Source organism: Pelodiscus sinensis, chromosome 4 (assembly GCF_049634645.1).
Source record: "Pelodiscus sinensis isolate JC-2024 chromosome 4, ASM4963464v1, whole genome shotgun sequence".
In the NCBI taxonomy this organism is placed as follows: domain Eukaryota; kingdom Metazoa; phylum Chordata; order Testudines; family Trionychidae; genus Pelodiscus; species Pelodiscus sinensis.
In genome coordinates, this window is record NC_134714.1 from 123,318,603 (window position 1) to 123,342,474 (window position 23,872).

Genomic DNA, 23,872 nt, shown 5'->3' on the forward strand with positions numbered 1-23,872 from the left:
CATCAGGAAGGGGGGCTAGGGAAGGGTAAGTGGAAGGAGGTGAGGGAGGAATGGGGCACGAGCCCCCGATGGGGAGGACTGGGCTGGCTCTGCGGGCTTCTGGGGTTGGAAGCTCTCCTGCAGCCCCCCAATTGCCCCCTCTCCCCAGATGGCAGCCTGCGGCAAGTACAGCCGGTCTGATGGCCGAGTGCTGTGATGTGCCCAGTGTGGGCACTCCGGGCACTCCAAGCCAGGACTGGTTTGCAAGCAGGGCACCCCTGAGAACTGTCTGTCCGGGGTGGGGGTCGGGTCCCTTTAAGCGCAGCCCTCGGCTAGCCTGAGACAGCATCTCCACGCTCTAAGTCCTCCTCTGATGCCCTGCCGTCACTGCTTCCGGCCATCCTTAAGCCCTGTTCAGGGTCCACTTAATGTGGACATGCTAGTTCGAATTAGCAAAACGCTAATTCGAACTAGTTTTTAGTTCTAGACGCGTTAGTTCAAATTAACTAATTCGAACTAAGTTAGTTCGAATTAGCACTGTAGTGTAGACATACACCAAGGGAGTGCAGCTCTCTGGCTGCCCAGGAGGGTTGGGGCCATGACACAACTGCCCAGCTCTCCAGCTGGCCAGGAAGGATCAGGCTGCTGCGTGTCTGCCCCAGGGGTTCTGGCCACCTGGGAAGGGTGAGCCATGCCACCTGCTGGGACAGGGTACACTAAGTGTGGGCTAGGGGGAGTAACCCTGGGTGGGCACCAGGCTTTGTTCCACAGGGGGAGAATTTGTGGAAGGGGTGTGGCCTCAGGCAGAAGGGTCGGGTCTGGGGCTTTGCTTTCTCAGCTGGACCTTCACCCACCACCCACTGGCAGGAAAGGATTGTCACTCAAGTCACAAGGTCTCCCAGGGTTACTTTTGGGTGGATGCCGCATACACAGGAAGCTCTTCCTCATGTTGAGGCCAAAAGACACAACCCAGCCCTTCACATTTTAGAATTCTCTTCATTCCTGAATTTTAAAAAATGCAAGAGTTTTGAGGGTTGGGGACTGTCGGAGGAATTTGTGCAAGCTGGTGAGGTTAGATGACTGGTACCCCAGCTGCAGGGGCAGAAAGGACATGTCATGGGCTACAGCTGGCAGCTGCAGGAATGAGGGAAGGAACAGGAAGGCAGAGGAGTAAGAGCAGAAAGACAGTCAGGCTGATCAGGAGGGATTGCAAGCCAGCTAGAAGGCTGCATGTAGCTGCAGCTGCATCTGGCATTCCAGATCTACTCCTCAAATGACACGTCCAGCTGTGTGTAGGTTGTCAATTGGCAGAGACAGGCATGGAGGAGGAGCAGGTAACCACCCCACTCCCACGGCTAGTTTTAGTGTGCTGGCTTAATCAGAACTCGTACATGTGTATATACTGGAGATGTTCTGCTTACCCAGGTGGGATCACCTGGTCCCATCCCACCTTCAACAGCCACTGGAGATTAGGGATGTGCAACTGCTGAAATTTTACACGTGGGGGGATAGAGAGCAGGCAGGAGCTGGTACTTGCAGCAGCAGGGGTGGTTCTGCGGGAACTGAAGCTCACAGGAAGCCGGCTCACGGGGAGCCTGTGGGAGGCAGCAGCAGGGGGGGAGGGGTGCAAGGTGGCTCTGTGGGAGCCAGAATGCACAGGGAGCCAGCTTAAAAGCCAGCTCTCCATGTGCACTGGCTCCTGCCTCCCTCCCCTCCCACTGCCTCTGCGACATAGGCAGCAGAGGAGGAGGGGAGCTGCATGTAACTGTGAGGGTTGACCGTGTACAGGGGGTACACGTTCATATTCCAATGTACCCTGTGGTCAGAACGGCAGCACACCTGCTCTGCACAGATGTCACCATACACCTAAGGTGTGAGGCTGTGGAGACGTGGCGCTGGAGGAAAGACGTTTAAGGAATTATGCTTAAGACTGATGGGAAAAGCCTCCCCTGAGTTGCCATGCACATCCTCCTGAGGCATCGTTTCATCTGTTCGGCCAGGCCTCTGCATGAATGAAAGAAGAATTTGCACAATAGATTCTGCAACTGAACTAGTTATCCATGACCTTCAGTAACCTATGCCACTAAAGACCCAAACACACACGCCATGAGTCTGGCAATGGTACATAGCGCTAGCTGCCAAGGGCTTTTCCAGACCTGTCTCTCTGGGTTGCCCTCTGTGAATGGCATTGTCAGGTCAGCCCGCACCGCAAAGAATCAATAAAAGATTTTCTGCCAGGGCAGATCCCTGGCATGTGTAGTCGGATATCTTACTTTTGGCGCTTCAGAGGATGGGTAAAACTCCTAACCAGTTGTGCAGTGTTGTATTTGGGAATTGAGATCTTCCAGATGATCACCTCACACCCGCAGATGCGAGATATGATTATCCTTCATTGTTTTAATTTGCATAACTATTAGATCTATCAGTGTCCTAACATGTGTCCAGTCAGTCCTTTTCAAAATCCAGTTACCTCTTGCAGCAGTTAATGTTTCCAATTAACACGGTATGAAGTAGCAGGGCAGAGAAAAGACAAGGCATTCAATCTGGCTCATTAGTTACTTGCTCATAGACACCGGCGGATCCATGGAGAACTGCATATTGGCAGCACTTCAACCTCTGAGTCACAAATTCTTTGGTTCAAATTCCACTACAGGAGAATACAAATTGTTCCTCCAGGTCAACATCACTAAAAGTATACCACCAAAGCTGTGGGGCTAGCTAGGCTATGGCTACACTGGGAAAGATTGGCAACAAAAGTGCAAATGTTGCCAAAACTGAAAACTGGTCAAACTAGTTTTTCTGCCTCTCAGTGTCGACATTTTAAGGCCACATTGCTAGTACTCTATAGACAGAGCAAAACAATGGGGGTTAGCATCCCACAAAGCAGAGTTGTGGGAAAGCAGAGCTGATCCCTGCGCTTCTTGGGATTCCCTCGTAGCTTTGTGAGTTCTCTGTGCTGGGGAATGTGAAAGCAGCACAGCTGTCTGTACAGCCCTTCCTCTGCAGCAGCAGAACAGGTGCATTCCAATGATTTGTTCTTTGTTTGTTCCCCAAACAGCAGCTCACTCAGCTGTCAGACACTTCCAGGAGTTTTGAAAAGGGAGGGGCTCATGCCTGCAAGCCAACAGAGATCACAAAACACTGAGCACATTCATCAGGAAAGGCATTGTGGGATACTGGCAGAAGCCAGTTCTCTTGATATAACAAACAGCAGACTCCACACTGGCCAGGAAAAGACAAAAGTCTCTTGCAGGGGTAGAAGTTTTTTTGTCACCAAAACTGAGTGTTTTTCCTGAGAAAAGTCAAAATGCAGCATAAACACGCTCACTGGTTGCCAAAAGGCAGGTTTTGGCGACAAAACATGTCACTGTAGACAAGGCCCTATTAGTGTGTGTCAACAACCATGAGAAATCACAGCAAGGAAAATTTTCTTACCTGTTGATCCCAAAAAGTATTTTTCTAAGACAGGTCCATAGCCAGAGGGATTTTGGGGAAGGTTGCTGATAACAAATGGCTGGGACTTTGTATTCACAGTGTTCAAAGGCCAGCGTTGGGCTTTGATGCTTGCTCCTCCGTACCAGGAGACATTAGTCATTGAAAAACAATCCTGCAATCAAGCACAGAACTCTGTTAAAAATAAAGATAGAAAACTCTTTGGTTCAGGGACCGGTATATAGGATAACACATAGGATAATAAAGAAGTAGGAGAGGACTCTATACACAATGTATTTTGCAAGGGAACAGGTTTAAATGGATTGAGCTAGGAACATTGAGCCAGTGACTCACTAAGAGGGTCTTTGAAAAGTCAGAATCTCTTTCTTTCAAGCTTCCCCAGTGGCCTCTCCCAGAATAATGACCACATTTTCCTAATGTGCTATGAGGATTAACAAGTAAATGTTCTCCCAGTGCTTTGAGGCAGACTGTTCTCCAAGTGCACAATGTTATTTATTCCAGTGTTACCATTGGCTGCCCAAATATTCAATAATCATGAGACAGAACTAAAAAAAAAAGCATGACCTTTTAAAAGGATGCATCTCTAAGGGTGGGGGACCTCAAGCTCGAGGCCTGGATGCAGCCCCCAGCTTGTCTGGATCTGTCCCCCAAAGCTCAGGGCTTCCCCCAGCATTGGGGAACCCGCGCTCCAGCCCCCCAGTCCTGTATATAAGTTCCCCTGAAGGTGACCCTACATTTTAAAAAATGGGCCAACTGCCCTGTATTTTCTCTCTGCCCTCCCATCAGTACTGGTGGGTCCCACTGCTGACCAGATCCTTGCTCACCAGCTGCCCACCCACCAGTGGTGAATTGGGGACAGGTCCAGTGACAGATGATGGGAGTGGGTGTGCAAGACTGCTGGCATGGACTGGCCGTGGCCAGTTACATGCTCCCTCTGGTGCCTGCCTATCAGCTCTTTATAGGATCTTCCTGCTGTGCTCCTCCATACTCCCCACTTCCTGAGCTGGGAGGATCTCAGTGTCTGTATGACGCAGCTGTGGGCTGGGGCCTCATCTCGGTGCCCGTGCTGGAGAGGCCAGAGAGCCTGACTCAGCAAGCAGGGTGTCCCAGAGGGCAGGAAAGCTGGCTCGGTGGCATTTCAGCTCACCAAGGGACAGGCATGTGGGGATCTCTACGACTGACCTGTCACTGGCACAGCACAGCTAGGTCAGGGAGCTCAGTGCAAGGGAGCGGAGCTGCTCGGGTCGCTCCTATAGGGGACACAGAAGGAGTTCGGTGCCATCTGGAGCAGACCTCCATTTGGAGCTGCAGACTGCCAGGGGAGACACAGTAGAGCCCTTGCCTGTGCATGAGGGGGATGCACCTCCAGACCCCTCTCAGTGGAGTGGGCATTGAAAGGCAATCACCAGACAATCACTAGGCTGCTAGGGAGACAGGGGGTAGGCTAGGAAATGACGGAAAGAGAGTCTTGGCGATGCCCTGGCCTTTGCCGCACACCTGGACTGCCAGCCCCAGTGTGGCAGAGAAAGGACGGCCTGGGCTTCCGTAAGAGCAGTCCACAGACCTGAGCCACTAAATCAGGGGTGGAGAACCTAAGGCCCAAGTGCGGGATGTGCCCCTGGCTTTCCTGGATCCAGCCCCTGAGGCTTGGGGCTCCCACCCCAGCACTGGGGAGCCCGCACTGGAGCTCTGGCCCCCCCATTTCCTCCTGCAGGGCTGGAGCACACAAAATCTACTAGCCCAGGCCCCCAGGCTCTGGTGTGTGAGGGGAATGTGGGGAGCGTCTTTCTTCTCAGTCAGGGACCATGTTAATGAGGGTCTGTTTGTTTTTTTGCTTCTCACTTGTGTGCGGCCCCAACTGATTTTGCTGTGGGTCAGCGGCCCCTGACCTAAAAAAAGGTTCCCCAGATCTGCACTACATGTTCCTGCCAGCCCACAGACTTGTAACCATACTGGGGGATGGTGTGTGAGTGCTCCAGCCAATGCAAGACCACCATCCCTCACAGGACCAAGCATGTGCATGGGCCATATAGATTTTGACCCAGGGGTTCCTTCCCTGAGCCCAGTAACTTGTGGTTGAATTAGAATGTGCCTTTTAGACAGCTATCCAGTCTTGACTTAAAGTTGCCAAACGATGGAGAATTTTACTACATTCCTGGGTAATCTGTTCCAACGGTTAATTACCTTCACTGCTAAAAATGTGCATCTTATTTCCAGCTTGAACTTTGCTGACTTCACTTTCCAGCTGTTATGCATTTGTCTACTAGATTAAAGAGCCCTGTAGAACCAGACCTCTTTTCCCTGTGCAGATCAAGTCACCTGGTAACCTTCTCTTTGATACTCTCAGTCTATTTGTCTTAAGTCTCTCTCATCATAAGGAACATTTTATAGACCACAAGCCATTCTTTTAGCATGTCTCTAAACTCTCTCCAGTGTTCCAATATGCTATTTAAAATGGTGATGTTGGAACTGAATACCACATAACAAGGGTGGTCTCACCAGAGCCCCACACAGTGACAACACCACCTTCCAACTCCTTATTCGGTATTCACTCCTTATGCTCAGTTGATCATACACATTCCCCCCTCAATCCCGTGCCAGCCATACTTTTTCAAAGTCATTGCTTTCCAGAATGCTGTCCCTCACCCTGCAAGCATGGCCTACATATTTTGCTCCCAGAGGCATGATCTTGCACCTCACTATAATAGTGCACATTTGATTACACCCCTTTATTAAGCAATCCAGGTCACCCCTCTTTACCAGGCTGTGTCAGCTATACACTTTATCAGCAATCATTTGATATTTTGTTCCAGACCACTGACAAAAAATAATGAGTTAGCACTGGGCTGAGAACCAAGCCTTAGGGGAACCCCTCTAGAAACACTAGAAAAAATTCCTAATTCTCAGGGGGTATGTCTACACTACAAAGTTAATTCGAACTAACAGACGTTAGTTCGAATTAACTTTGATAGGTGCTACACAGGCAAACCGCTAGTTCGAACTTAATTCGAACTAGCGGAGCACTTAATTTGAACTCGGTAAACCTCATTCTACGAGGACTAATGCCTAGTTCGAATTAAGTAGTTCGAATTAAGGGCTGTGTAGCCCCTTAATTCGAACTAGTGGGAGGCTAGCCCTCCCCAGCTTTTCCTGGTGGCCACTCTGGGCACCACCAGGGAAACTCTTCTGCCCCCCTCCCAGCTCCAGAGCCCTTAAAGGGGCACGGTCTGGCTACGGTGCCCGTGCCAGGTGCAAGCCTACCAGCACCCAGTCACCAGACCCTGCAACTGGCACGGCATGAACCAGCCACCCGCTGCCACCCAGCCTTCCGCCTCTTCCCAGGACCAGGCTAGCGGCTCCCGGGAGCCTGCCCAGGTCCGCAAGAGGAGGACGCCCACCTGGTCTAGTGCAGACATCGTGGACCTCATCCATGACCTCTGCACTAGGCACAGGAAAGTGGCCGTCTAGGGCAGGATAGCTGCCAGCCTGGCCACCCAGGAGCAGGTTTGCATGAAAATCAGGGTGGTCCAGTGAGACCCCCGACCCTGAGCCCTGAGCTTAGAATGGCCGTACTGGGTCAGACCAAAGGTCCATCTAGCCCAGCGGCCAACACTAGGGACCCTGGAGGGGATGGACTGAAGACAGTGACCAAGCCATTTGTCTCGTGCCATCCATCTCCAGCCTTCCACAAACAGAGACCAGAGACACCACTTCTACTCCCTGGCTAATAGCACTCCATGGACCCAACCTCCATGAATTTATCTAACTTCTCTTTAAACCTGTTCTAGTTCTAGCCTTCACCGCCTCCTGCAGCAAGGAGTTCCACAGGTTGACTATTTGCTTTGTGAAGAAGAACTTCCTGTTATTAGTTTGAAGCCTGATACCCATTCATTTCATTTGGTGTCCTCTAGTCCTTCTATTATGGGAACTAATGAAGAACTTTTCTTTATGCACCCTCTACACACCACTCGTGCTTTTATAGACCTCTATCATATCCCCCCTCTGTCTCCTCTTTTCTAAGCTGAAAAGTCCCAGTTTCTTTAGCCTCTCTTCATATGGGACCTGTTCCAAACCCCTGATCATTTTAGTTGCCCTCCCCTCTCCCACCCTCTCTCTTCCCCTCTCCCACCTCCTTTTCCCAGTCTCCCCCAGTTTTGTTCAATAAAGAGAGTTTCTATTTTTGAACACACGTGTCCTTTATTTTGTACATCAGGAAGGGGGGGTTAGGGAGGGGTAAGTGGAAGGAGGTGAGGGAGGAATGGGGTACGAGCCCCCAATGGGGAGGACTGGGGTGGCTCTGTGGGCTCCTTGGGGTGGAAGCTCTCCTGCAGCCCCCCGATTGATCCCCCCCCTCCCCGGATGGCAGCCTGCGGCAAGTGCAGCCGGGCTGATGGCCGAGTGCTGTGATGTGCCGAGTGTGGGCACTCAGGACACTCCAAGCCAGGACTGCTTTGCAAGCGGGGAACCCCTGAGAACTGTCTGTCCGGGGTGGGGATCGGGTCCCGTTAAGCACAGCCCTCGGCTAGCCTGAGGCAGCAGCTCCACGCTCTAAGACCTAACCTGATGCCCTGCCAGCACTGCTTCTGGCCAGCCTTAACCTCGGTTCAGGGTCCACTCAATGTGGACATGCTAGTTCGAATTAGCAAAATGCTAATTCGAACTAGTTTTTAGGTCTAGATGCACTAGTTCAAATTAGCTTAGTTCGAATTAACTAATTCGAATTAAATTAGTTCGAATTAGTGCTCTAGTGTAGACATACCCAGGGTGGTTAAGCACTAGAATAAATTGCCTGGGGAGGCTGTGGACTCTCCAACACTGGAGATATTTAAGAGAAGATTAGACAGACACCTGGCAGGGATGAGCTAGACCAGGGGTGGCCAACTCACAGTTCTCGAGCTGCATGTGGCTCTTTGCTCAAAGAAATGTTGCTCTTGCTAGTTCTGAGTCACATGCCCAGACTGCTCACAGCAGGCTGCTCTTCACACGTGCCCCAGCGCCCGGAGGGAGAAGCGCGTGGCGGCTCCAGTGAGACCCAGGCATTAGTTTGGGAGGGGGACCTGGCTTTGGGGGAGAAGAGGGGGATTGGGTTAGAGCGAGGGTTGGGAGGGGGGCTGAGGGTCAGGAGGGGGGCTGAGGGTCCCTGGCTCTGGGGGAGGGGTGGGTTCATTGGGTTAGAGCGGAGGGCTGAGCGTGCCTGGCTCTGGGGGAGAGGTGGGTGCATTGGGTTAGAGCAGGAGGCTGAGGGTGCCTGGTTCTGCAGGAGGGGAGGGCATTGCGTTAGAACAGGCTGGGGGTGCCTGGCTATGGGGGAGAGGAAAGGGATGGGGTTAGAGTGGAGGGCTGAAGCACCATAATCTCAAAGTCTTCATGGATGCAGAATAAGGCAGCCAACACAGAGGTCATATTTAAATTCCAGGACAAAAAACGAATCAGCATGTACCTGGTTTACACTGTGTTTCTTTAAAGACAATTCAAAGGCTATTGTTTGCCAGGCTGAAGCAATTATTCTGAGATATGAGTCTCTCCCTTATTGTTTTTGAACCTCTCATATTTGCAGCCTGGGACAGACCTGAATTTTTAGAACTATAAAAAGCCATAATCTTTATAAGTAAAAAAAAATGAGGAAACCAAACCAGAGATCAACAAGCTGGAGTGAAACAAGCACTTCAGATTGTGCTAATTTACTTCTCAGTTCAGTTTAATTTTAAAAAACTCACAGGACATAATAGGGCAGTAGTGTTAAATTTAAAATACATCATGGGGATGCTTTTTTTTTTCTTTAAGTGTGAGAATATTTCTGTATTTTTAAGAGTTTTTTTTTATTTGATGTTTGTTTTTTGTCAAGTTCTCTGAAGATCTATTGATTGGCTGTGAATTTTTTAAGTGACCAGAGACCTTTTTATTGGTTTTTGTCCAAAATGTCCTGTCATGTTATTTTTATCACTACATTTTGTGTACTATATCTATCTATAGATAGACAGATAAAAATAAATATATAATGCTGGGCTCTTTGCACTCTGTCCACAGCTATTTTGGCTCTTCGGCTCTAACTGGTTGGCCACCCCTGATCTAGATGGCGGTAGGTCCTGCCATGAGGGCGGGGATCTGGACTTAATTACTGCTTGAGGACCCTTCCAGATTTAGGATTCTATGATTCTATGTTTCCGCTAGTTGTTAATGGGGAATTAAGGATGGTTTCATACCTATCAGGTAAACCGGTTCTAATTTATTTAACATGGGCCATGTTTAAACATAAAGAACATGGGCAGGGAAGGGACCAGATGGGGAAAAGAAAAGCTGTGCGTAAACCATCCCAAAGGAGGAGGGGGACCACAAAAAGCAGTAAAACCACTGAGGGCAGTTCTAGATGAGCTGTGTGTTAAAGACGAAAAACAACCATTCAGCTTTGGTTATGTTCTATTCCCCCGTCTAGCTTTTTCTAACCTTCCAGTAATGTTCTTTATAAAACAATCATTAAACGAAACAGTGAGGTAGAAAATAGTACAGATGTACTTTATCCAGTGGGCTGTCTTGGCCATTGCGATCTGCCTGTGAGTTATTTCTCAAATACTCTTTCTTGCATTTTGCAATAATCCACTGCCAGAGAGTCACAACATAATGAATTTACTGTGATAGGATATGGAAAATGGTGCCTATGTTTGAAACAAAGCACGGAGAAAATATTTCTAAAACAGTTTCTGAACAATATATCTAACCAATACAGCCATCCCAAACACATGCCACCAGTAGAACCCTTCACGTGGACAGGCACTGACTGTGGAAAATGACAAATTCCAAACAGTGAAAAGGAAATATTATTTATACAACACACAATGTGTGGAATTCACTACAACAAAATGACCACTGAGGCCAAGAGCTTAGCAGGATAATACATGTATAATCACAACAAGACTGTCCAAGGTTACAGTAGTGAATAACACACACAGGGTCAGACAGGACACAAACCCACTTGCTTCAGGGCATAAACCAACTTTGGGGAGTGGGGTGCTATGGGGCAGGGTGTTAGAATCCCCATTTGATGGGGGCAGGTTATCCCATAACTGCCTCCTGCAGAGTTTCTTGTACCTTTCTCTGCAGCAGCTGGTGCTGACAAGTCTGAGAAAGAGATTACTGGACTAGTCAGCTCACTGGTCTGATCTGGCATTCTTATGTTCCTTTATAGCACAACATACTGCCGTCCATTATCACCATCTCTCCCCACCCTGTCGCATTATAATAGGCAGTGTGGGTGTATTACTACACATAGCCCTTGTTCAGCAACATATTCAAACACACAAGCCTGGTCAGAACCCTGGTTAATTGACTGGTTAGCCTGAGCTGAAACCTACAATGCTGCAGTTCCATTGCTCCGGTTCTTGAGCTAACTAGATTAAAGCTACTTCTGGTATGTCTACACCAGCTGCAATCAGACTCCGGGATACACTCAGTACATATGGAGTGAAGCATTAATATAAAACCTTTCAATGAAGAAAAGGGGTTTGAGCGAGATAAAAAGCATTAATATCCCAGCTGAGCTCTTTCCTGTGGGGAAAAGAAACACTCTGGAGAATCCTTTCTCTGCAGGTTGAACCTCTCTAGTCCGGCACACTCTGGTCCAACAACATCCATGGTCTGGCATGCTTTTAGTTAGCCAGATGTCTGCTTATCATGGGTGTGGCCAAGTTTCCCGCAGTCCCATAAAGTTTGTTTGCAACCACCATCCTGGCTCTCCGTGTTCTGTGCTGTTATTTAGCTCTAATTTACCCCTAAATGTCTTCTAAGAGCCCAGTAAACAGTGAAAGTGTTGGTACTGCTGCTAGACAATAGTGACCTCCCGTGGTCCAGCAAATTCTCTGGTTCAGCACCAGTCAGGTCCCGAGGGTGCCAGACTAGAGAGGTTCAACTTGTATTAAACATCCCTGTCCTATAATAGCATGCTGTCAAACCTGCTGGCTGTCTGTTTTCCCTTTCAGATGTATGAGAACATCATTGGTCTCGAGACCAGATATTCTCCCATCTTCCATTCATAGATGGGGACTGACATTTATTCCTAGATACTAGCGACATTTGTGGGCGCAAGAATGAAAATGACTGAGTCTGATTTCAGTTCTGCTTCTAGTAAATGAGGAGTAGCCAAGGATGCTGAGCTATACCTTCAGTGTATGGCACCTTTCATTCTGGAGCAGAAGCTCCCTTAAATACTCGGCAGCAGGAGAGAGAGAGAGAGAGACATGGCAGCAGCCCCACTTCCAAAACTTACACAATGCACCAGATGCTAACCATCCATTCCAGAGGCAAGACGTGGGGCAGGAGTTCCCTTCGTTCTGGGGGCTGGTGACAGCAAGAGCCAGTGTAGAATGGGCTTGCTCCTGGGCCGGCCCTGGATTCCAAGGGTTGGGAAGACATCAGAACAAATCTGCCCTCAGGTACATGATCTTATGTCTCGAGGAAACTCCAGTGACACCTAGTGAGCTACTCCATATCTGCAGTGGCGCACGTGTAGGCAGGATTTGGCCCACCACCACTGCTGACAATAGCCAGCATTATATTCTATCGCCGTATTTTAAGATATCCCAGCGATTAATGCTGTCACAGTCCATGTGACCACACAGCTGAACACGTCAAGTTAGCCATCCTTCCCTGGAACATGTTTCTCAAGGCTCCACACAGCTAACTGGATTTACTCCTGCTTCTATGCAAGTCAGTGGGAGCAATCCAGTAACTTTAATGGGAATAGGCCCCATATTTGCCACACACAGGGATACCATTAGAAGCTTCTTTCCCATAAGGGCAGCACCAGATTCAATGGGGCTACATCAATGTACGAAAGCAGAGAATTTGGCTCTCCTTCAATCCAGTAATTATGTAAGCCAGGTTCAGCGTAACATAGGCTTTCCCATAAGGTTTCCAGGCAGACATCTTACAATAAATAACTCTGAAGATAATCCTAAAGTTGGCCACTTACTGCCCTCATTTTAATCCCTGACTTGAAAAGGACTTTCTTTCTCAGAACTTGAAAGTCTCTCCTGTTTCCCCCCTCTCATCCAAAATGCTACAACATAGCAGGCCAGGCTTGTTTCAGGACTTTAGCCGGGGGTAAGCACAACTCTGCATGCTTCATATGAAATACACTGCTGGCTGTTTCATTTCATAACCAGAAGAACTCATCAAAGCACAGTCTCCTTCATGCTGCTTGGCCTCTCCAGTGAAAGACGAAGGAGCTAGCTTTAGTCCTGGATTACATTGGCTTCTGCTGACTCAATTCCTGGGCAATGGGTCTATATTCTCTGAACAGACTCTCAAGTGCTACACCTACAAGTCCCTGGAACCAGTACATGGCTGATTTATACACACGCCTTTGCATCTCAGGGTACCGCATAGAGCAGAAGCTCCCTTAAATACTAGCCAGTGGGGGGGGGGGGGGGGGGAAGAGAGAGAGAGAGAGAGAGAGAGAGAGAGAGAGAGACATGGCAACACCCCCGCTTCCAAATCTTACACAATGCACCAGACACCAGCAATCCATTCCAGAGGAGAGATGTGGCTCCCCACACTCTGGGGGTTGGGGAGAGCAAGAGACAGGCTAGAATGGGCTCAGTCCTGGAAGCAGCCCTGGATTCAGCAGTCCAATTCCTTCCCACCTTTCTCCCCTGGAAAACAGCCTTCTTCCACCACTCACTAAGGTTGGTCCTATAGCTCATCTAGCTAAAGTCTTGGGAGTCAGATCCTGCAATGATCCAAGATTTGGGGAGTTGTTAGAGTTGCATGTTACAGAATCTGCTATTAGCTTCACCACCCCAATCATACAAATTACACACAAAAAGCTGCTTTCAAAGGATGTATATAGTGATATATCCATGATGGTCCCAGGATAGGAGACAGACTAGTAGGTGAGATCATATCTTTTACTGAACCAACTTTTGTTGGTGAGAGACCTTCACTTCACCCACCTTATGCTTGGAAGGCATAATGTTATTTATGTTAAAGAATCAAACAACTGAAAGGTAGGAAGTGCCAGATTTAGGATTACAAACACAGTCCACAACCAAGTATTCATTATGGTATGGTCTTTACAAAATCATACTATTATTTTGTTAGGATCCTGCCTTATTCTGAGCACAGATTGGATGCCCAAGGAGTCGGTTTTCCTAATCATTCTTAACACAGCAACCTAAATAGTGTTATTTGAACATTGTGTGTGTGAGAGTGCGAGAGAGAATTTGAGTGTATGGTGGTTGGTTCTTTAGTTTCAGGAAGGCAATATAACAGACTCGTCAGGTTGCCAGCAGGAAATTCGAGAAGGGATAGTTTTAAAATATTTCCTTTGCAAAAGCTTCTAAATATTATGAAAATTCAGTTTTCTGAATTTGTTGCGTGGCACTTAAAAAAAAATACAGTCAATCAAGTGTAAAACATGAGTCTCCACACTTAACTAGAGAGTCTCCAATGAGGTTGCCTCCCAAAGATTGTATTGGGGGACCTTGGTACAATCAGTGGAACCTCTTCTCAGCAAGACAAGCAGAAGAATTTTTGAGATTCCATGCCAACTTGTTTGGTGACACAATGACCCACCCCAAAAAAACCTTCTAAGAATATTTTTCAAAAGAGCCAACAAATAACTACCCCTCCATAATACAAAATAAAGACAAACCTGGGAAGTATGAAGAGTTACACGGCTTTCCCCACCTCCCCACTTGGTTTCCTAAACCACTTAAATACAATCAATTATATTATTTCGGTTCAAATGCTCTTGTCGCCTCGGCTCTTTCTAAACCTTCCCTCTTTGCCAAGCAGTAGGATCAGCAAGACTTAACCTCCCACATGACTTCAAATTCTCTGGCAATTAGAACAAGGCCTCTTAGGTGCCTCCGTGAAGGCCCAGACATATTTCAAGAGGGAATGAGGATTTCTGGCTGTTTCAGCATTAGCAGCTAGTCCCACTTATGGCCTCAACTACTTAACAAATTAAAAAAAAAAAAAGACTCCCACTCCTAACTCTGTGCAGTGATTCATACAGAATTGGGGTACCAGGAGGGAAGTCAGATATTTGGCTTTACAAAAGAACAGCTGAATACATGAAAAACAGGCACTATCACCAAACAACTGTGGCTCCAAACCAGCCATAAATTACTTTAACATACTTGGGGCTGATCCTTACCTAGTGCAAACCAAATAAATCAATGGAGTCATGTGACACTAACTGCGGATCGGTCCCATCGGCAATTGGTGCCTGCGGGGGAAGGAGGGGTGCAGGGAGGGACACAGAGGAACAGGGAGGGAGCATGATAGCAATCAAAATTTTGGCAAAGGTATCAAGTACGGTGGGGGGAGGGGTGGGGCAGAGCACTTCTTAGGCGCTACCATGACTCACCTACGACCTGGTCTGTATGTGTCACTATGGAATGCAGTCAACACAAGACAGAATCATTTGTCACCAGACTGTTTCTATTGCTCAGCTTGGAGGGAGGATTTCTTGGGCTGTGTCCAGACTCAGGGGTTTTTTCGAAAAAAGTAGCCTTTTTTCAAAAAAACTTCACCTGCGTCTAGACTGCAGCCGCGTTCTTTCGAAATTAAATCGAAAGAATGCGGCTTTTCTTTCGACAGCGGTAAACCTAATTCCATGAGGAAGAATGCCTTTTTTCGAAAGTGCTCTTTCGAAAAAAGGCGTTCTTGAAAGCAAACAGGCTTTTTAGAAAGAGAGCATCCAGACTCACTAGCTGCTTTCTTTCGAAAAAGCGGCTTGCTTTTTCGAAAGTTCCGTGTGCAGTCTAGACGCTCTCTTTCGAAAGAGGCTTTTTCGAAAGTATCTTTCGAAAAAGCCTCTTTCGAAAGAGGCTTGCAGTCTAGACATAGCCTTGGTGTCATACAGTGCATCAATAAATGGCTTTAACTGTCTGTGTGTTTATTTTTGTTATCTGATGTAAACTAAGCTCCTGGAGACAATCTGAGGCAGATATTTAGTACCACTATAAAAGCCAATCAACCAGCAACAACATTTATAATTTATTCCACCTTTTGATAAAGGGCCATCTACAGCCAACTAATTTGGCTGGATTGTTTCCGAAAAGCCTCTTATTGCCATTCCATTTTCTCTTTTCTGACCGACTTTATTCCTACAAGTTAGTTTTGCACCTGGATTTGAACCTGAAAATGGCTGAGCAATTTCACCATCAGCAGGACTTGGGGGCTCTCGGCATTGTGAAGGATCCGGCTCCTGCTTTCTAATTTTTGGGTGTGTCGGAATCCTGTCTTATTCTGATTGATTCAAATCTATACCAGCATAATTATTCACTGTCTCCTGAGCATATGACATGCGTATTCTTGGCTCAGGTCCTTATGGGGTCTTGTTAGATACTAAATGTCAAGCAAAATTTCTGAATCTCTGAATTCTGTAATGCTTTAACTACAAAGTAAAAAAAATTTTTAAATCTGGGTGCTAGTGAGGAACAAATACTGTTGAGAAATAGGGCAAAATCACTCCTGCCCTCAAGTTGGATATTTCATTAAGTTGGAAAAATTTGGCCTGGTGTATTAAAATAGAAACCCTCTGCTGACGTAAATCAGCATAGCTTGACTGACTTCAGTAGCTGATTTCTACCAGTCGAAACTCTGGCCCACTTATCATTTCTGACTTTCCCCACATCATATTTTCCAACCGGTTTTTATTTTTATTTGGAAAATGATCAACTCTATCCTACTCATTACCTTGCCGTTACAGATCTGAAACAAATCAAACCACATCATGCATCTGCTGATCACGTTCAAATAATTACTCCAAAACAAAGTTTGTTTTAAATGTGGAATTACTGTTCAGCTGGCAGAGAGGTCTCTAGCTAGACAATGTACAGATTAAGAAACAAATATCAGATTTTTATCAGTCTTCTCAGCGCTGACACCTGAAAAGGTTTCAAGGAAAAGGAAAGCGCTGTGCTTAGATACAGACAAGCTGACTCGGTCTTCCCTTGCCTAAATAAAGTTTAATAAGACACACTTACATGCTGTGCAAGTTGCAAGAACATCACACAAACTAAGGGAAGTTTCTCAATTTTTAACAGAGAAGCAACTTCTGAAACTTGGTACAGCCACAGGAATTTCAGAGCGAGTGCAGATTTTCAGTGGCTATTAATTTTACAAAAGTTCCTTGTAGTTACAAGCAGAGGAAGGAGGGTGATGCCACACTCCCACCAGGGACCACTGGACGAAATCCATTGCAAGTGTGTTTAGGAATCCCTTTTTTTCCTGACTTTTTGGTTTCAAGCCCCATTGTCATTTTGCGTGTGCACATATGTGTATTCAGTCTCTAGCTAAATATGACTTTCCTGCCCTCTAGTTAACACCGCATCACCGTAAGGAGGTAGCAAGAGTTGACCAATTGAGCATTGTTAGTGTATTTTTAATGGTGACAACACCCAGAGCACCCATCAGGCTAGGATTTTGTATGATCACACCCTCATTGTATGATCCTGGTGCCTCCCACAAAAATTAACACACACTAGATCTCCCTCTCTCTACCAGCCCTGTCAGCAGGACAAGCTAAACGTTAATCTTTTGGATTTTAGTTTAATAAATACATAGGGTCAGATCCTCCTCTGGTATGGCTCCATTGACTTCACTGAAGATAGGCTGATTTATACCAGCGGAGGATCTGGCCTAGAAAGCACAAGGCTACATGAATAAAATCACACATCTGCTTTATAACTAAATCAAGCCCCATTACCTTTAGTGTCACCTTGCAGCGTAGAGGAGTCCAGCTGATGCTGTAGCACTCTGTGCTGATGGAGGGCCCAGGTTCGAGGGAGATGGCCAAATCCGCCATCGCATCCCAGGTATAGCAGAACTCAGTCTTGTTCAGCCAGCACAAGTTCTTCACAAAGGGCTGCTCCATGTCTGGGAAGTTGCCCACCGTGATCTCCACCAGGGTCTTCTCCTCGCTCAGCGTCTGCAGGATGAGGGAGGGAGACCTCCGCTCCCAGACGAGACCACTGATGCTCCCTCTCAGGATCCAGTTCTTGTTTGGCTGGTCCACCACTTGCCAGTAGATAATCCCAATGGTCATCACGAAGAAGACGGCTACTCCTAGGCAGGCAATCGCTCCCTTCCAGGTCTCATTCATCTCCTTGAGCCCAGAGTCCCATGTCACCTCTGGGATTGGACTTTGGGTCCTGGGACGTGCATGGGGCATTTTACTCCAAAGTATTACAGCAATCTCGCAAGGAAATGCTTCTCCTTCAGGACACGGAGCTCTCTCTTTTGGAACCTGCTGGGAAACTCTCTTTAAACTTTTGTTATTTCCCCCTCCTTTCCAAAAATAACTTCACCTCTTCCCCCTCCCAGAAATCAAACCCAGGAAAAACACCTCTCAAATCTTTCTCCACCGCTCAGCACATGTTGCTGAAGGGGAAGTTATTCCAGTCAGCAGTGCACTGGCTGAGAAAAGGGAGAGTGCCTGCAAAACAGAGCTGTAAACGTGTAGTGTCAGATCCATCTCCCTGCCAGATTCGTCCCAGGTGCTTAAGCTGTGACGTTTCTCTGGCATGCCAAGCGGTGCCTAATCAGGAACACTGTCTGTGGACCTATAGAAACAAACATGCATTGAAAAAGGCTTGGATCTCATATAACCATTACATTGGGAGTCCAGGACGGGGAGGGGAGCGGGCAATAGCAGCTGTATAGGGAAAAATGCAGCGTTCTAGTCTCCATGCAGCTTTGGGATCAGGTTTGCAATGCTGCGTTAAGCAGACATGTGGTGCTGAAAGGAGCACAGTGGATATTCGCGGATTATAAAGTGGAGGATGTGAGTGGGATTACCCCAAATTGCAAGTCACTCACATAAGTTTCACAAGTTCTTTAGCCCTCCTTCCCCCAAATATAAGAGTTAGAATTATAATCTACCTGTGGCATAGTAAAAAGCTTCTCTGCAAAGCATAATTTCATTTAGAATCGCAGCTGGTGTAGATCAGCGCCGTTCCCTTGATGCTCATGGAGAGATGCTGATTTACACCAGCAGAGGATCAGCTCAGCTCTCCTAAGTGCTCGGCACTTGGTTTGGTGTCCTGCATGTAAAATAAGTGTGTTTCAAAGTAAAAACCATTTCTTGCTTTTTTTCCTTCTCCCACAGAGAAACACGGACACTAGCTCATTGGCCCAGGTTCCTGCGAAGTCTGTGTGTTAGCTACACCTTCCTGTAACAGTAACCTCTGGAATGAACATTCGCTGACCCATGTCATGCAGGGGTATTAATGTTCCAAAGCCAGACCCAGCTCAGATGACTGGATCCAGGAAATAAAGCTGAATCTTTTCGCAGCGCTCAGGGTGTCACACTTCCTATTCAATAGGGATATGTAAAGGCCTACAATGTTAATTATATTTATTTTGCACAACCTTTGAACTAAGAGGCTATTTCTGAGGGAGATGTTATGAGTACTTGTTCGTCGCAGGGCGTTTCAATAGCTGGACGGTGGCATTGCTATGAAAAGGCAAACTGCCACCTTCCAGACTCAGAAAGGCGCATAACCACAAACACAGCGATGAGTGGGTTTAATCAGGTACCTGTGGGCCCCAGCGCTATTGGCAAGGGCAGTCTTCTTTAGACCTACACTGGCGGGACTCAAAGGGCACGTCATAGTCCCATTCTCCTCTCTCATTTATTTCACAGAGAACATGATCTCATTAAAGGTGGGTCAAAATTAACCAAGTGCTTCCCAAATGTTATCTGATGCACAGAGGTGAAAGGAAGCGGGCACATCCTGATGCCCAGCTGCGGCAAAAGCCAGCAGGGAGCTATTTAAAGAGCTGGCAGGGACCCGGGTTGCAACAGGACAGTACCTTTAAGACATTTTCAGTTACTTTCACCGCTGCTGATGCACGGATGTCATGTGATCACTAATGAGATAGTTTTGATTCCAAGTACATTTCCTGGAAGAGTTCCAAGTGTTTGTCCTAGAAAACCCCACATGACTGGGTCCCAGTTACTGAAGGGACCATCTGTTTCCCACACCATGCTGCCACTGTGAAGGCTGACACATGTATCAATTGCCTTCAAATAAAAGTGAGTATGTCAGGGAATTTTCTATGACAGGATCTCTAGAATCACTGCCCTGCTTGATCATTCATTTACTTCCAGGCAGACTGCTAAGTCTCTTTTCTGCTAAGCATTTAGGCCCAGATCCAACAAAGCACTTAAGTGTGAACTTAATTTTAAGCATGTGACTAGTCCCATTGACTTCAGTTGGATTAGTGATTAGCTTAACTTTAAGTACTTCCCTGGATCAGGGCCACAGTGGGGTTGGGGGGCTCCAAAGAGAAGAGGCCAGAACTGGAAGTGAGATTTAAATGAGGTTTCTCACTATGGGGTGCAGTTGGAAAGAATGCCTTTATCTTTTTGGTGGAAGGCTATGAAAAAAATGCCACTGGAAAGCTGATTAATCAGGGTACTGCAGTGGAATTCTTTTTAGATTTTCTAATGGTGTGTTTACATTTTGAGAGGTGCATAAAGTGCTGGAGACATGCCAGAAACGACAAAAATCAAATCAAATAAGTCTTTGAAGACTTTGCTACTTTATGAACAATCTTTCCAAACTCAGGCTGTCTTCATTGCACAGACTGTTTTCATTGCAATATCTACTGCAGACTAAAATCCTAGTGGAGACAAGGAATTGTATTTTTAACCGCATTGTAGAAAGTCAAGACTAACCCTATAGCTTCCACCGTGCCTTATCTTCTCTAGGATTTGACATCAAATGAGTCAACTCAGTTCTTATATAGAGCTTTTCATCAGTACATCTCCTCATGTTTTACAAATAGGTGGCTTGTTTTGTTAGCCACATGGCCACTAGTATGTATATCACAGCTTTCATAGCTGCATGCCAGTGTCTTTTATATAGGCTCAGAAGAATCCTTTGAAATACCCCACATGCAGCCATGGAAATTAATTGAGAATTTTTAAAAATTGCACTGAGACTGAGTAGTGTATGTTGCTGTAGTTTCGTCCTTTGATTCACAAAGTCAGGACTGAGCAAGATGAGGCCCGGGGCTGGATCCGGCCCATGTGACACTTTGATCTGGCCCATGGACTGCATCTGGCTGCTTTCTATTTATATCCTGCTGCCCATGCCACCAAATTTCCAAGCGGTGGCTTAGGCGGCAGGATCCTGTTTAAATAGCTCCTGTTCATGGCACTGCCCCGGTAGTGATGGGCTGGGAGCCACAAGCCCTTTGCTGTGTTTTTAATGCAATGCCTCAGTCCCCAGCCCTGCCCCTTCTGGCCTAGGCTCCACCCCTGCACTAAGTGCAACTCTTAAAATCAGGTGTTTAGTGCAAATACTAGAGAGACAAGCTGGTTGAGGTGAGATGAAGAAGAACTCTGTGTAGCTTGAAAGCTTCTCTCTCACCAAAAGAAACTGCTCCAGTAAAAGATATTCCCTCCCTCCCCTTATCTCTAATCTCCTGGGCCCAACGTGACTCTCACAGCAGGACACCATGCAAATACTCATAATTATGGGTTTGAAAAGTGCTGTCTGCAAGCGTCCTGCCGAGTTTGTTTAAAAATTCACTGTCCGGATGAACAGACCCTTTAGAGACGCATACAAAGGGCCCAAACACTATCAAAGCAAATTCATTTTCAAATCCAAATGCGCAGTCACAGAAATGTTTCTTGCTGCATTCGCGCAGCTCTAATTGAGAGGGGCAGGAAGTAATTAAAATCGTGCTGTGGGATGGGGGAACGGTTATACTGCGTGCTGACATCTACGCGGAGACTCTGAGCCTGCGCCCTGTAATGCTTTGGCAGACAGCTGCACTGCCATCAAGCACTACTGCCTTCACTGGAGTGCTGTGGGAATGCCGTGTGCTCTAAGGGATGCGGATCACAGTCAGTGCACTAACAAAGACTTAACTCCTGGGCACACAGCCCCAAGAACACAATCAAACAGAGGCTCTCCATTGACAAAGGAATGGAAGGTCCCCTGGCGAGGACATGGACCTCATGCTATTTTAATTTTTTAAAATCTTTATTGCTTTCATTTTGTGATTTTTTGTTTTCTGTGTTGCCAGATAAGCCTTTCTTGGTTTACGGTACATGTAACAATTTGATGGGGACAGGGATTGCTGGACACAACTCGCTTCATCCCATAATGACAGCTGAGTCAACAACAAAGTAACCCTCAAATTCCAGTGGGGATGGTCCTAGTATAAAAACTAGGTGGAGACAAGCATCCAGTCAAAAGCCAAGGAACCACGAGGATCCACCCATGTGAGGTGCTAGGGCTAGTATAAGTCAGTGGGCTTGTCAACATGACGGAGAAGATCGACACTGCTGCAGTCGATCTTCTGTGGTTCGCATTAGCAGGTCTAGTGAAGACCCACTAATTTGAACTGAGAGGGACACTCCCATCGGTGCTGGAAGTCCTGCTCCTCATGAGGAGTAAGGGAAGTCACCAGGAGCATGTGCTCCCGTCAACCTCCCATTGTGTGGACAGCACCAAAATGCGATTTAAGTTCCTTCGACGCCAGCCATGTTATTAATGTAGCTGGAGTTGCGTAAGTTAAGTCGACTTTCCCCTTTCGTGTAGACCAGGCCAGAGTGGGCACCAGGAGTACTTTGGTGGTTGCATCGTTCAGTACCAACTGACCACCTTAAGGGAAAAATAACTAACCCCAACATTTGGAAGCTGTAGCATATCCCAAATAAGCAGCACCTCAGAGAAGAGAGAAAACAAGCCCCCTCCTCCTCCATAAAGGACAGACACTCATACCTCGCAAACACAAAATTTAAAAAGGAAACTAACAGCTTTGAGCTTGGCTCTGAAGGATATTGCAGAATTTCATCTATCAAGGGAGGGATGATTCTCTAGCCACAGACTTTTGCTGGAAGAGGCCTTACTACGTTACGCCGTCCGGTGGCCAGCAATTCCATCCTGCAGCTTTTAGTAGCCACAACGAAAGACAGGGCAGCACTCAATCCTTCCGGCAGAGCCTTCGGGGGTGAGCCACAGCTTCAGAGCACTGCCCGTGAGATCTTGATACACACTTGCCGAACAACAGGCAGCCTCTGCAGCTGTCAGAGCCAATGTGTCAGCGATGCTTGTGGGTGAATGCCCTGGAACAATCGCATTGCTGGGCTCTGCAAGAGCCGGGTGCGGTTTTCAACGGCAATCCTTAAATGAAATACCTTTGAGCCATCCAGCATAAAAGTCCTGCAGCTACAGAGCGACTGGAGGAAGGTCCGTGAGGACAGGAAGGTGCCACCTCGCAGTGCGGAGCATTGCTGGGCTCATGCTAGCTGGCAGCTATTTGAAAATGGTGCGAGCCAGCCCTGAAAGGAAGCACGGGGCAGAGAGAGCAGAACCAAGGAATTTTAAAAAGTAGAACCCAGCTGGTTTCCCGCAATGCACAGTGAAAACAATCCCAAGCTGCACACTGTTCAGTAGTGACACAAAGAATCGTGGGACATCCCCAGAGAATGCTACGCCCTCAATTCACAGTGAACCACCACCGTGTGCTCACAGGATGGGCATTCGGCTTGCATGCTACTGGTGTGACTCCACACTGGGCGTTACCTGACGCACATCAAATAGTTTCAGATTAAATCCCGTGTCAGGGGCCTCCAACCTTTTTAAGCACAAGATCAGTTTTTGAATTTAAGTGCAATCCAGGATCTCTCTCAGATCCAAATCCCCTTGTCCCGCCTCCTTCATGCCCCTTCTGTGAGGCCCTGCCCCTGCCCACTCCATCCCCCTTTCCTCTCTCCCCCATCCTCCCTCCCTTTCACCAGGCAGGGGCAGAGGGTTGGGGCACAGGCTTTAGTCTTGGACTAAGGGATTTGGAGTGTGAGGAGGCTCTGAGCTGAGCCTGGGGCAGGGAGTTGGGGTACAGGAGGGGGTTCAGGCTCTGTAAGGGAGTTTGGGTCCAGGGGGCTCAGGGCTAGGGCAGGGGCTTGAGGTGTAGAGGGAGGGGCAGCAGATCCAAGCTGGCTCCAGCTGGACATTGCTTACCACAGGTGGCTCCTGGGTGGTGGTGCAGTGGGGCTAAGGCAGGCTCCCCCCTTCCCTGGCCCTGCCCCACTCTCAAAAGCAGCCAGCAAACTCCCTCCGAAGCCCAGTTGTGCCCTCCCCTCCGCCCCGTTCTGTGGAGATAGAATACAGGGTGGGAGAAGGGGCACCCTGACATCAGCGACCCTCCCTCTCCCTTCCCTGCTCTGCACAGCAAGAAGGAGGCTCCCAGGGACGGGGGGGAGGGGAAGGGGGACACTCCAAGGCAAAGGGCAGGAGGTGCACAGCAGTGGGGGGAGGGGCAGATGAAGTGCCAGCACTTGATAGCCTCTTGGCCAAACCAGTCAGGATCACCTGTCAGGCTTCAAGATCTACTGGTTGGTGACCACCGCCCTCTGTGAGCCCACCCTTAGAGAGAAAGACACAACTTTGCAAATATTTTTGAGACAATTAAG

General features: G+C 47.6%; 1 protein-coding gene across 1 annotated transcript in view; it reads right to left on the reverse strand.

Annotated features, from left to right (window-relative positions):
* The window catches only part of LOC102449468 (SITS-binding protein-like), a 67,100-nt gene extending 48,940 nt beyond the window's left edge, over window positions 1-18,160 (reverse strand). The window contains exons 1-2 of the mRNA XM_014577823.3: window positions 17,147-18,160; window positions 3,415-3,586 (exon numbers count right to left, since the gene is read on the reverse strand). Of these exons, the coding sequence (XP_014433309.2) occupies window positions 3,415-3,586; window positions 17,147-17,611 (637 nt within the window). The 5' untranslated portion in view covers window positions 17,612-18,160. The remainder of the gene's footprint in view (window positions 1-3,414; window positions 3,587-17,146) is intronic.
* Window positions 18,161-23,872: the final 5,712 nt, after the last annotated feature.